General features: G+C 39.1%; 1 protein-coding gene across 2 annotated transcripts in view; it reads left to right on the top strand.

Moving 5' to 3' along the window:
• The window catches only part of ATXN10 (ataxin 10), a 146,052-nt gene that overhangs the window by 23,531 nt on the left and 108,835 nt on the right, over positions 1-13,686 (top strand). For both annotated transcript variants that reach the window (XM_033117020.1, XM_033117021.1), the window contains exons 4-5: positions 6,873-6,969; positions 8,807-8,965. In XM_033117020.1, coding sequence (XP_032972911.1) covers positions 6,873-6,969; positions 8,807-8,965 — 256 coding nt within the window. The remainder of the gene's footprint in view (positions 1-6,872; positions 6,970-8,806; positions 8,966-13,686) is intronic.

Raw genomic sequence — 13,686 nt, 5'->3', positions numbered from 1 at the left:
GTTGATGGACATTTGGGTTGTTTCTACCATTTGGCTATTGTGCCACCTCAAATACATGCATGTCTGAGTACCCGCCTCCATTTCTTTTGGGTACATACCTAGGAGGGGAGTGGCTGGGGCAAATGTATATTTAAATTTTTGAGGCTTTTCCACAGCAGCTGAATCATTCTACATTTTTACCAACAATGTGCAAGGTTCCAATTTCTCTACATCCTTGCCAAAATTTATTTTCCTTTTTTCAGATTGTAATCATCCTGGTGGAGATGAAGCGGTATCTCATGTGGTTTTGATTTGTATTTCCCTAATGACTAATGACGTTGAATGTGCTTGTTGGCCGTTTGTAAATCCTCTTTGGGGAAATGTCTGTTCAAGTCCTTGCCCCAGTTTTTAATTGGGCTGTTTGTCTTTTTCTTGTCAAGTCGGAAGAGTTGCTGATATATTGTGGATGCTAGACATTATGTTGAATTTATAGATCCATTTGGGGAGAGCTGCCGTCTTAATGACATTGTGTCTTCCAGTCCACGAACGGGGGATATCTCTCTGCTTATTGAAGATGCATGTGCATCTTTAATATTTTAGTTGTTTCCTTTTGAAGTAGAGAACCTGGGTTTATAGGTAGAGTTGGAAGGCTATTACTGAGGCAAGAAGGAAAACAAAAAGTAAGAGATACTGCTCACTACGTTACCTTTCGGTAATGATATTACTGAATTTTATTTGGAATTCAACAGTGAAATTTGGGTTCAACAGTGAAACTTAAAAAAATTTACAGTATATTAGTTCAAACCTAACACAACTCTTAAAAAGTATCCTGGCTCCTAATAAAGTATCTGTAGCTTGTGACTATTTCTCTGTGAGAACCTTATTCTTGGTAGAATTTTAGCAGGGTATCTGTGCCAGTTTTTTTTAACCACTTTTGAGGTAAGAACTATAATTACATTGTCAAAATAATATTTAGAGTATTATTTTCAGAGAATAATTACAGTGGTGTGACGAATATATTATGCTCATCAAATTTTATGTAAACACAAGCATGAGTTATTTTAATTGAGCTATTGGTCTTATTTTTGGCCTTTATTTTTTCTTAATCTGTAAAAATAATGTTGGGATTTTTGAGGGGCTTTGTAACATTTGCAATATTTACATAAAGATCATTTGATAAACTGTTAGGTAAAAGTAAACTATTATTTGTACTTGTCTGGATGGAGTTTTTTTTCTTGTTTCTAGGACATCTTTAAACCTTCTCCTTCCTCGAATCGTGTTTGATTCAAAGTGCTAATTTTTAGTTGCCTGATAAATTGTTGGGTCAGTTGGCTCTCAGACCAACTTATGTTGTTGGCTTTTCAGTGTGTTAAATTTTACAAGGATTTGAGAGTTAATGTCCTGAAATACTAAGTAGAAATATAAATGTGATTTAAAACTGACTTATCTTAAAAATGAAGATTTTTTTTTATTATAAACATTTTGTATAATTTCATTCTGGAGTAATTTTTTTAAACTCAGAAAAGTGGAAAGAACAATAATCACTGTCTCGGCAGGCTACATTAGACAAACACTTAACTTGTTAGTCACTTTCAGTATTTGTATGTGTGGGTATAAATGTGTACGTGCAGTTTTGTATCCCGTGTCACTGTTTTAGATTATAACACCAGCTTAATTCAGTTTTGAGGTTCTTGGCGCGTTGTTTTCTTTTTATACCTTTTTCATTTCAGTGTTTTGATTTTTGGCCACAGTTTTGCAAGCAAGCAGTTGTTGTTGGTTAGTGAATAAGTGACTAGCATGGGCACGTTACGCACCTTATCCTTTTCAATCTTTACAACCACCGTGCCTTTGAGGTATTGGGCCAGCAGCCTGCCCTGTGTTCAGGGATTAGGCGACAGGGTTTGGAAGGAGGCCTCAGGTCCTGGGAGAGTGCGAGGACAGCAGGCCAACTCCTCTCTTCCAGCAAAGCAGGGGTCTAGAAAGTTGAAGGTCTTTGGGCATTTACTTGCCCTTAAAAATGTCTCCTGGTCGATGCCTGGTGCCAATTCCTTTAATGAAGCAAAATCTTTGATTTCAACTCAAATTCTTCTGTGGCTTTTTAAACCTTTCTTGGTCAACCTTGATCCTATGCCTTGGGAAGCTTAGGAACCATTGCTTTTCCAGCCCTACTTAGTACCACTTAAAAGCTTCATGTCCTGGGGTGAGTCAGTGACCTTCTGAACTTTGGTTTCCTCTTGTGTGAAGCAGGGAGAATATTACCTCCTTCATAAGGTTGTCATGGGGTGCAGGGGGGAGTAGTCCACGGGGAGGTACCATGACTTGGAACTTGCTTTGAAGCATCCCGAGGAAGTTTCTGGCTGTTGCACATTGCTGGTAGTCAGGCTGTGCAGGAGCTAATTACTGGAGAAGCACTGCAGGTGCCCATTGCAGGAGTCTGCTGCAGGAGGTGGATGCTAGAGAAACAGTGCCCTGAGAAGCCTGGCCCGAGGAATACCTCAGAGCCAGCAAGAGGAAAACCTGCGCTGCCTCCATTCCTCCAGTGCCCTTCCAGCACCTCTGCTGACGAGGCTGTCTGTGCCAGCTGACAAAACTGACTCGAAGGGCCCAGCCTTCCTTTCACAGAGCAAGCAATGAAGGCTTCATTTGGCGCTGAGAGTCAGTTACTGGTAACTGGAACCCACTCTGACATAGTTTATATGAATGCCGTCGGTGCGACAGAGCTCAGGGAATCTCTTGGACATAAAGGACTTGCGAGAACCTTCAATTCCTGTTGCATTACATCCTCACAAACACTTTGTTATTTTTGACTGCAGTTTTTGCCTATTCGGTAGATACATAGTAGAATCTCATGGTTTTCCCATGGGATTGAGCACTTTTTCATATATATGTATATATTTACCTTATGGAAATCTTATTTTATTAAGTGTTTTTCAAGCTTAGGGTTTTTTTTTATTTTTGGCTCATTTTTCTATTGGATTGTTTGTGTTTTACAATGATTTATAAGAGCTCTTTTATTATATTTTATATAGGAATCCTATGGCAGTTGTGTTCCATATCTTTTCCTATTCTGTTGATAGGTTTTTTTGTTGTTGTTTTTAACTGTGTTGTCTTTCGAGAAAAAAAAGTCTTAATTTTAATGTGTTCTTGTTTATTAATATTTTTATGGGTATTATGTGTCATGTGTAAAAATCTTATTCTGCAGGGTTGTTCTCTAAAATCTTTCTATTTTTACTTCTTTACATTTATATTAGTGCATGGAATGGACTTGCCTGTGTTGTGTGAGAAAGGAGTCCCATTGCATTTTTTTGACACTGATGCCCAGGTGCCCAGTGTTAGTTTTGGAAAGACAGTCTTTGACTCAACTGTCTGCTGTTAACACCTCTGTCATTAGTCACATGTCAGTATAGGTTTGAGTCTGTTCTGTTCTTTTCTATTGGCTGTTGCTTACTGTCTTGTGAAAACAAATCCTCTTACCTTATTACTTTAAACAACATCTCAGCTATTCTCGATCCTTTGTATCTTCAGACAAATTTTAGAATCATCTTGTAAAATTATAGAGCACTCACACAAACATATACACATGCTCTGGTGTGTGAACTAACAACACACGCACAGGCATACACACACAGACACACGTTGTAATTTAGTTTGGGATTGCATTTAATCTCTATTTAAAAGCAGTCCTCTAATCTGTGAACATGATATAATTTTTCTCTTAGTTCTACTTTATTATCTCTCAGTCAAGTTTTAGAATTTTACATTTTTGGTCATATATTTGTTGCTTTTATAAATAATGTCTTTTCTTGTTTTTTGCTCACTCCCTGTATATAGAAAAACTTTTTTTCCATATTCACTTTGTATCCAGCAACATTTATAGCTCTTATTAAATCAAACAACGTACATACGTTTAAAAAATATTTTCTACATACATTAGAAATGACATTTCATCTGTGAGGGTATAATGACAGTTCTGTTTCTTTTCCGATTTTTAGGCCTTTATTTTTTTGTCTTGCTGACTGAGATTTTCAGTACGGTGTTGACTGGGAATGGTAACAGCAGGTACCTTTGACCTGTCCCCTTTCAAAAGGAGCACTCCTCTCCAGTTGGCAATTAGAATGTGTGCTATAGATTTTTATGGGCACCATTTTTAGGTTAAAGAAGCCCCTTTGTATTTTTTGATGGCTAGGATTTTTTTTGTTTTGTTTTGCTTTGAATTATGAGTGGGTGTTAAATTTCATCAAACATGTTTTCTGTAGTATTTGAGATATCATATGATTTTGTCCTTTATAAGTTAATGTGGTCAGTTACAGTTTTTGATTTCTAATGTTAAAGCAGCTTTCAATGCAGGTATAAATTCTACTTTGTCCTGTTGTATAGTACTGGATTCATTTTGTTAGTATATTGTTGAGTATTTTTCACGTGAGTGTTATTTTCCTGTCTGATACTATCCTTGTTCTGATTTGGGTCTCACCGTTATGCTAGCCTCATAACATTGATTTGGGAGTCTGCTGCCTCTTTTTATGTTCTCTGGAGAGTGAATGTGAACTGGCCAGTGAAACCGTCTAGGTCTGGGGTTTTCTTTTCGGGAAAACGTTTGACTACTGATTCAATTTCCTCAATGGTTAGAGGGCTCTTCAGGGTTTCTCTGAATATTTCACAGAATTTTTTACAGTCAGTTTTTATTAGTTATATTCTACAGTTTCGTTTATTTAAATTTTCAAACAGTTTGGCATAATGATTGTAATATTTTCTGATATTTTTTGATGTCTGCAAGATCTACGGCGGTGTCCTCTTTTTCATTTCTGAAAATTTGTCTTTGTTATTTGTGCTTTTTTTCTCTTTTGATCAGTCTTCCCAAAGGTTGGTCAGTATAAAGCTTCTTGAAGAATCAAATTTTGAATTTGTTGATATTCTCTATTTTATTATTATTTTCCATTTTAATAATTTTTTACTCTTCATCTTTATTTTCTTCGTTTTTCGAGGAGTTATTTTGCCATACTTTTTATAATTTCTTGAAAGCTTAGCTCATTTTCATCAGTCGTCTTTCCCAGCATAGTGCATTTTAAAGCTGTAAATTTCCATCTATGTACTGTTTTAGCTGCATCCCAGATGTTTTGGTTCGTAATATTTTTGTTAACATTCGGTTTGAAATATTTTATTTTCATTATAATTTCTTTTTTTGTCCCCATGGGTTATTTAGAACTATATATTTTATGGGTTTGGACAAATGCATAATGACATGTATTCATCATTATAGTGTCATAAAGAGAAGTTTCACTGCCCTGAAAATCCTCTGAGCTCTGCTTAGTCGCCCCCCTCCCCGTAACTCCTGATCTTTTTACTATCTTCATAGTTTTGTCTTTTCCAGAATGTCATATACTTGGAATCATACAGTATGTAGCCTTTTCAAATTGGCTTCTTTCACTTAATCATATGCATTTAAGTTTTCTCAATGTCTTCTGGCTTGATCATTAATTTCTTTTTAGTGCTGAATAATATTCAATTATCTGGATGGACCACAGTTTATCCATCACCTGCTGAAGGACATCTTGGTGACTTCCAAATCTTGGCACTTATGAGTAAAGCTGCGATAAACATTCATGTCAGGTTTTTGTGTGGACTTAGCTTTCAGTTCCTTTCGGTAAAGACGGAGGAGCACAATTGCTGGAGCGTGAGCTAAGAGTATGTTTAGTTTTGTAAGAAACCGCCAGACTGTCTTCCAAAGTGGCTGCGCCATTGTGTATTACCACCAGCAATGAAGGAGAATTCCTGTTGCTTCATATCTTCAAAGACCAGTATGTGCTGTTGTCAGTATTCTGGATTTTGTCCAGTAATCTGCAGTTTTATTTGGTGGAATATTCTAACATGTCAGCGAGGTTATTAAATCGTGTTCAAATATTTTAAATACACTGACATTTTTGTTTACTTGTTCTGCAAGTTACTGAGAAAGGTGTATTATAATCGCCCAATTTAACTGTGGATTTTTCTCTTTCCTCTATACTTTTGTCATTTTCCATATATATATATGTATATATATGTATATACATGTACATAATTTTAAAAAACTTTTATTTATTTTAAGTGTGTTTTTTCAGGACCCATCAGCTCTAAGTCATGTAGTTGTTTCAGTCTAGTTGTGGAGGGCGCAGCTCACAGTGGCCCATGTGGGGATCTAACCGGCAACCTTGTTGTTAAGAGCACTAGGCTCTAACCAACTGAGCTAACTGGCAGCCCCTCATATATATATATATATATATATATATATATATATATATATATATATATATATATATATATATATATATACTTTTTTTTTTTTTTGAGGTCGTGTTATTAGGTCGTTCCAATTTAAAATTATTATATCTTTTTGGTGAATTACGTCATTCTGAAACAACTTAGGAAAAAAATCACTTATGACACTTTTTGCCTTAATCATTAGCTTTAAGGTTTCTTATGTCTGATTTTAAATGATCTGTGATGTTCTTTTTAGGCTGATGTTTGCCTAGTATATCTTTTTACTATTTTTTAACTTTCAGTACTTCCGTAGCCTTATGTTTTAGATGTCTATTTTAAACAGCATGTAGTTAAATTTTTAAAAACCCAGGCTAAGTGTTTAATTGGAGTCCATATTCCAATGATATTTCATGTAGGTAAACAAGTTTATTTGTGTTAACATTTACAGTCTTTTTAAGAAGTTAATTTTGTAGAATGCATTGTTTTGGTAAGGCATTTTAATATTGATGTCATGCCCAGAGTTTCATCGTGGCGAGAGACATTTATAATTAAAAGAACCTCACAAACTTCCTGGGGAATATTTCTTATTAAAATGTATTCATTCATTATGTTAAAAATGTTTTTAAAATTACATGTCTTTTTTACTTTTATAAACTCAGCTTTTCGCTGTGGCCTGCAGTTTTTGGGCAATATTGCCTCGCGAAATGAAGATTCGCAGTCTGTTGTCTGGTTACATGCTTTCCCAGAACTCTTTTTGTGAGTATTTTGATAAGAGTTTTTCTAACTTCTGAAAAGATTGTGGTTCTGTCATTCCATTTACATGAAGTACAAAACCAGGGGGAACGAACCTTTGGTAATAGGATTCAGGACAGTGTTTTTGCTCGGGTGGTGGCAGGTTGAGTGCTGGCTGAGAGAGCACCAGGGACTCTCCAGGGTTCTGAGAATGTTCTCTGTCCTGATCTGGGTGGGTGGTGGTCACGTGGGTGTATTCGTCCCTAAGCGTTCATTGAGCTGTACACTAAAGATCTGTGCCCTTTGTTGTATGTCCGTTTTACTTTAAGAAAATAAAAGTTTTGGTTCAAATAAGAAATACATAGTTAAGGGCACTGTAATTATTTATAAGAAAACATTTACAAGGGAAAAATAAGAAACAAGCCAGAAAACATTGCACGGGCAGTGAGTTAATCATTCATTAGTTTACTGAGCGCTGACGCGTTTGGCTCAGCGCCGAGCGTTCTGGTGGCTGTGGAAAACTGGGAGGTGGGACCCCCGGGCCGCTTCCCTCCATCGGGTCCTGGTGCATTTCCCGGTGATCTCGTACTTTGCTTTGAGCAGCTGTTAGTCTGTGAGAAACTGAGCAGAGAGAAAAGGTGAGCGGATAGGGAAGAGGAAAGGCGCCGTCTGGGAGGGCGGCCCCAGCCCTGTTGCCTCCCAGCGTTGTGACTTTGGTGCTGGCAGCAGTATAAGCAACAGAGCAGTTGCTATCGGTCAATAGCATTTGCTCTGTGTTATCCCTGTTCTGTGCACAGTCCTGCTGGGTAGGTCCCGGGGATCTGGACACACGCGGGAACTGACGCTGATTCTGGCAAGTGACAGAGCTGCTCTCGGGTCCAAAGCCCACTCTTCATACCCGCTGCCTGCATTCTTTGCTGCCTTCCCTGGTTGTGTAGGTTTTCTGGGTCATCTGGAAAGCATGGTGTTTGGATCAGATGCCTCTCGTGTCACTTCTAGCTCGCTGAGTCTAACTGCCGCTCAAATTCCTGCAGATAATCAGAGTTGAAGGCATATATATGCCAGTTATCTTTATGAGGAATAAGTGAGCACATGGTAGTGTAAGAACGGGCCATCTAGAGAAATCCAGGTGTCATGGAAACAGGAGGGGCCCCTGAACATGTGTTGGTGGTCAGAGAAGTTGTAACAGTTTACCTGGTGCTTTACTTACATTATCTCATCCTCACAGAGGCCGTGGGAGGTAGGCCGAGGAGGTGTTGTGAGTGTGTTCCATTTTCATACCAGAAAACACACTGGAAGAGGTTAGGTGACTGCACTCTTCATGTGTTTCTGAGCCACATAGAACCAAATTTGAATTCCAGTTTTGGCTGGTACTGATTTTGTGTCTTTGGGCAAGTAAGCCAGCACATTCTCTGTCTGTAATGCAAGGATAATACCTCCTCAGAAGAGGATTATGAAGTTGAAAGGAAAACTGCCAAAGTGCATGACCCATGGCATAACTGATAGTTAGTGACCCTTCTAAGATGACACAGCTGATGGGTAGATGGACCAGGATGTACACTGAGGCTCTGGACCCCAGATTCTTTTTCTTGCCAATATACCATCTTTCCCTTAAACATTCTGTCCCTCATAACTATTAATGGATACTTTTATGTTTGACTAATTTTATACTTGCTATTTTCACAATAAATGATGTACATTTTTCAGAGTATTATAATTCTCAGTATTCAGAGTATTATCATTCTTAAAAAATCAGTATGTGCTGAATTTGTTAATGGGATTATTATTAGGTATGTGCTATAATAGTATTTTATTGTGTTGTTAAATTGGGCTAACACTTTTCATTTCTTTAATTTGGAAGGTCTTGCTTAAATCATCCAGACAAAAAAATTGTTGCCTACTCTTCAATGATTTTGTTCACATGCCTTAATTCTTCAAGAATTAAAGAACTGGAAGAAAACCTCAATATTGCAATTAATGTCCTAGAAGCTCACCAGAAGCATCCTGAATCAGAATGGCCGTAAGTATCTTATTATAAAGTTGACTGCTGAAGAACATCCTGACAGATCACCTTCCTTATAGAGCTGTTAAGTAGAAACTTGAATGATAACAATTGAACAATAAATTAAAACAACGTGTGTTGACAAAATGAGAAAAGTTTCTCAGCAGACTCTGGAGGCTCTGTGAAAGGTAAAGTGAGGTAAGTTTGAGTTAGGCCTTGAAGGATACGGAGAACTTTGTAAGATGGTGGTGGGGGCACTGAGTATATGAGACAACACGGCGTGGAAATGCACAGGCGCTTTCGGAGTGTGCAGATCAGACCAGTGTGGCTGCAGTAGATGGCTCATTAAAGATTAGAGGGTGATGTGTGACTTGTGGTCCTCTGATCTGAGGAGAAATTCAGTCATGTAATGTCATTGTGATTGATGAGTACACTTTATATCATTTCATTACTTTTAAATATACTGAGGCCTGTTTTATGACCAAACATTTAGTCTATCGTGGGGAATGTTCCAGGTATTTGAGAAAAATGTATATTCTGTTTTGGGTGGAGTGTTCTATAGATGTCTGTTAGGTTTAGTCGGTTTATAGTGTTTAAGTTTTCTGTTTCCTTGATGGTCTTCTGTCTCGTTCTGTTCATTATTGAAAGTTGATTGTTTTCTACTTTTTAAAATTTTGTCAGTTTTTGCTTCACTTATTTTCAGGCTTTCTTGTTAGGTACCTACTTGTGTGTTTATAATTGCTGTGTCTTCTGAGGAATTGACTCTTTCATCATTATAAAATTCATCAAAATTTTTGTTGTTTTCCTTTATTAGTGCTCCTCAACTGTTTTCTTTTTTTTTCTATTTAATAATTTTTTATTTTTCATTTACAGTTAACATACCATATTATATTAGCTTCAGGTGTACAAAACAGTGATTAGACATTTATACAACTTACGAAGTGATCACCCCAATAAATCAGGTACCGACTTGACACCATACATAGTTATTACATTATTATTGACTATATTCCGTATGCTGTATTTTACATCCCCATGACTATTTTGTAACTATCATTTTGTACTTTTAATTCCTTCCCCCCTACACCATTCCCCAACCCCCCTCCCATCTGGCAATTATGAAAATGTTCTCTGTATCTATGAGTTTATTTCTGTTTTGTTTGTTCGTTTATTTTGTTTTTTAGATTCCACATATAAGTGAAATCACTACAGTGAAGGAGCTGCTGTGTAGATGCTGAGGTCTTACAGAGTAGGATTTGCTTTATTAGGTTGGGCTCTGCTGCCTGCCCAGTTTGCCCTTTGGGTGTGTTTGTGGAGGTGGGTGGGTGGTACTCTGGTGTAGTCTGAAGCTGGCCACCGGGAGTGTTGGTTCTCGGGCTTCTTGGAAGGAGCTCTGTTGAAGGTCAAATTCAGCTGCTGCCTGTGCCCTGCCTGGGGCCACTTGGTATGAGCTACAAAGTGATCTGCAGATGGTTACCACTTGTGCTGGGCTTGAAGATGCCTGTGAGAGGCTAAGCTGCTAACTAAAGCTGTCTGCTGCCAGTGCCAGGCTTGGGGCTGCTTAGCAAGAGGTATAGGGAATACTAAAGCCAGATGCTGCCTGTTTGGGGTTTGGGAGCTTTTGAGAAGTTTTAGGAAAGTCTGCAGCATGACCCAAGACAGGCTGTTTGTATGGCAAAACCACTGGAAGCAACTTGGGTGGGCTTGCAAGTTGGGCGGGACGGGGTCTCATGGAATCACCACAGCAGGGCGAATGGTGTTAGCCAGGTTGATGGAGACTCAGATATGGCAGTCACCTGTGTACGAAGGCTGGGTTCATACGCAGCACTGTTCAACAAAGGAACAGTGACTTCTGCCAGCACTTCTGCCCCATAGAAAACTGCCCCACCAGCCCTTGCCCTGAAGCCAGACAACTCAGTTCCTGCCAGTGAATCCCTGGTGCCTTTTGAGCTGCTGCCCCAGTAGTGGAGCTCAGAGCGAGTGAGTCCGTCAGCGAGTGAGTCCGTGCGTGGGCTGTTTAAGAGGAGCGTCTGGGACTGCAGCCGTCCTCTGTCTCACTCAGCCACAATCTCCCCTGGTTTTCACAGCCAGAAGTTATGGGGATTTCTCTTCTCAGCACTAGAACTCCAGGCTAGTGAGCCTGGTGTGGGGCTTGGACCCCTTGTTCCCAGAGGGGACCTCCACAGCTAAGATATCCCTTTTGATTTTTAACCACGGTGTGAGTGTGTGTGTGTGTGACCAGCCAATTCTGAGTCTCTGCCCTTCCTACCAGTCTTGATGTGGCTTCTTCTGTATGTCCTTAGTTGTAGGACTTCTGTTCAGTTACACTTCAGGAGACGCTCAGTGATGGTGGTTCTGTAGTTTAGTTGTAATTTTGATGTGATTGTGAGAGTAGGAGAGCACAGCGTTTACCTACGCTGCCATCTTCGGTTTTCTTTAAAATCTGTTTTTACGTCTGTTTTCCACAGTGGTCAGTGTGTTTAGGGCACAGCTTGTGTCTGGTTGGGAACCTCGAGCTGCCAGTAATCTCGCTTGCCTTTCACAAGCGAGGTATGAACTTTCCCAGTTTCGGCCTTTTTTGGTGTGAACTGTATTGTTCTGTTGAAATTATATCTAATTTTTAAGTTATTTATGTTTCTGAACATTCATTTATATTTGAATTACCACTTGCACAACAGAAGCTGGTAAAAAAAAGTATTATGTTGTGTTTGACTTAGAAAACTCTCTCTCAGTATTCAAATATTTTTTAACGTGATGATTGAATCATTAGAGTCAGGTTACTGAGTTTTCTGTAGCTGAATTCTGTTTCATTTGTTAAGTGTCTTGGATTTATATTTTAACCACCTGCAATTTTTTAGGAGCATGGAATAAAGGACAAAATATAAGATCTTCAGAATAACTCAAGTTGAAGTTAATCAAATATGACTAGATGGGATTAGACAGGAAAAAGGATGGAAAGTCATAGTTAACTGATGTCTTCTGTGGTCCATATACTGAAGAGTTTGATTTACGTGAGAGGAACTCTGCATTTGGTAAACAACAATGGGACCACAAAATATCCTGAGGCATCCAACAAAATTGTTACTTTTCACTGTTAAATGTGGACCCATCCCTGAAAATTAGAGGAAAAACCCACTTTTTGCCCTCCCACCTCCCGACAGTATGAGATAGCTGACAAAGAGTACAAAACTACATGGTGTTAGAATTCATGGGTTTAGTATCTTTTCTTGGACAGGGACAAATGTAAGGTTTCAATAACTTTGGGTCTTTTTGTTTCGGTCCTCCAGAAACACAGGAAATTGTAGGCGATGGCACTACTCAATTTGCATTATTGGGATAATGTCCTTCTAAAAATGTTTGTTTCTTTTGTTTGTAGGTGTGAGAGATGTTTTCATGCTCTTAGATAACCCTAGATGAATCCAAGGGCTGAACTTTCGCACTTGAATTCATCTGAGTCTGACAGCCCAGTAAATATGCCTTGGTAGGTTGGAGGAGAATAGGTGGGTCCGTGTGGAATCACATGGGAGGGAACTGAGTGGGCCTGCCTGTGCTGTCCTGTGATGTGTGGCGTGTTGTGTATGGGATCTTGTTTCCTTGGTACTGCCATCCTTTCACTGTGGTTTGTCACTCGTTACAGATGACGGCCCTGAGACTTAAGCAAGGTTAACCAGCTTGACCAACATCACAGAACTAGTGTAGAGTTGGAAGTTAGGCTAAGCTGAAGGCTTATATTTTTTTAACCATGTCATTTATTATAAGAATTACCAACTACGGGGAGGTACAGACTCTCTTTCAGTTTTGGCCTCTTTCAGAATAAAGTTTTATCACTGTTGAACTTCTACACAGTTCCACTACAAAAACAAATTTATAAGTGTGAGTAGAGTATTATTTTTTGTTCATATTTGGGTTATCTAGTTGATTTATTTTGCATGACCAAGTTTCACCCCCACACTGATGTCCCCTCTGCTCTAGGGATGTTTCTTGCCTTATGCCTATAAATTGTACTATTTCTTTAACTAGAAAGATACTGGGAAGATAAATATACATAATTGTCCTTCCTGTTGCGAATTGAATCTGTTGCCCCTCTTCTGTTCTCTCAGAGTGTCCCGTGCACTCAGATTTCATAGCGTTTAACACTTGTCCATTCGACGAGCTCCCTGATGACAAGCTTTAGTGTTGTTTGTTATTGGACCCTTGACAAGATAATGTCTGGCATGCTGTAGGCATTATGTTACTTGTGATTCTTCTGAATCTAAGTGACAGAAGCCCAGCTCAGATAGCATATGCACAAAAGGGAATTTCTTGGCTCACCTGACAAAAAGTCCTCGAGTATTGGCTATTTAGGCACTTGGGTCCAGGGGCTGAAAGACCTCATCAGTACTCTTTTCTGTCATCTATGCCCCATTTTTCTTCCCTGCTGCTTTCATCCTCAGGCACCTTCTCTGCCTCCTACTCTCTACATTAGCCCAGAGTTGGCGTGGCTGCAGCCAGTCTTCAGACCACTCTCTTGTCATTGCTCATTCCCTGGGTGACCTTACCTAGTTTCACAGCTTAAAATTCCTTTTTAAGGTGATGATTTCCAAGTGTATGTCTCTGGCCTTGACCTCTTGCTGAGCCCCAGACTTATGTATTCGTACTGTATGCTTCTAGTTGGCATCTCAGACTTAGGAAGGCTCCGACCAGATTGGGTTTCCCCACCCCCTAAGCCTGCCGCTGCCCCACCAGGCTGCTGTCTCAGC

Source organism: Rhinolophus ferrumequinum, chromosome 10, assembly GCF_004115265.2.
Source record: "Rhinolophus ferrumequinum isolate MPI-CBG mRhiFer1 chromosome 10, mRhiFer1_v1.p, whole genome shotgun sequence".
NCBI lineage: Eukaryota > Metazoa > Chordata > Mammalia > Chiroptera > Rhinolophidae > Rhinolophus > Rhinolophus ferrumequinum.
The sequence above is the reverse complement of the archived record's forward strand: the minus strand, read 5'-3'. Positions and strand labels throughout refer to the sequence as shown.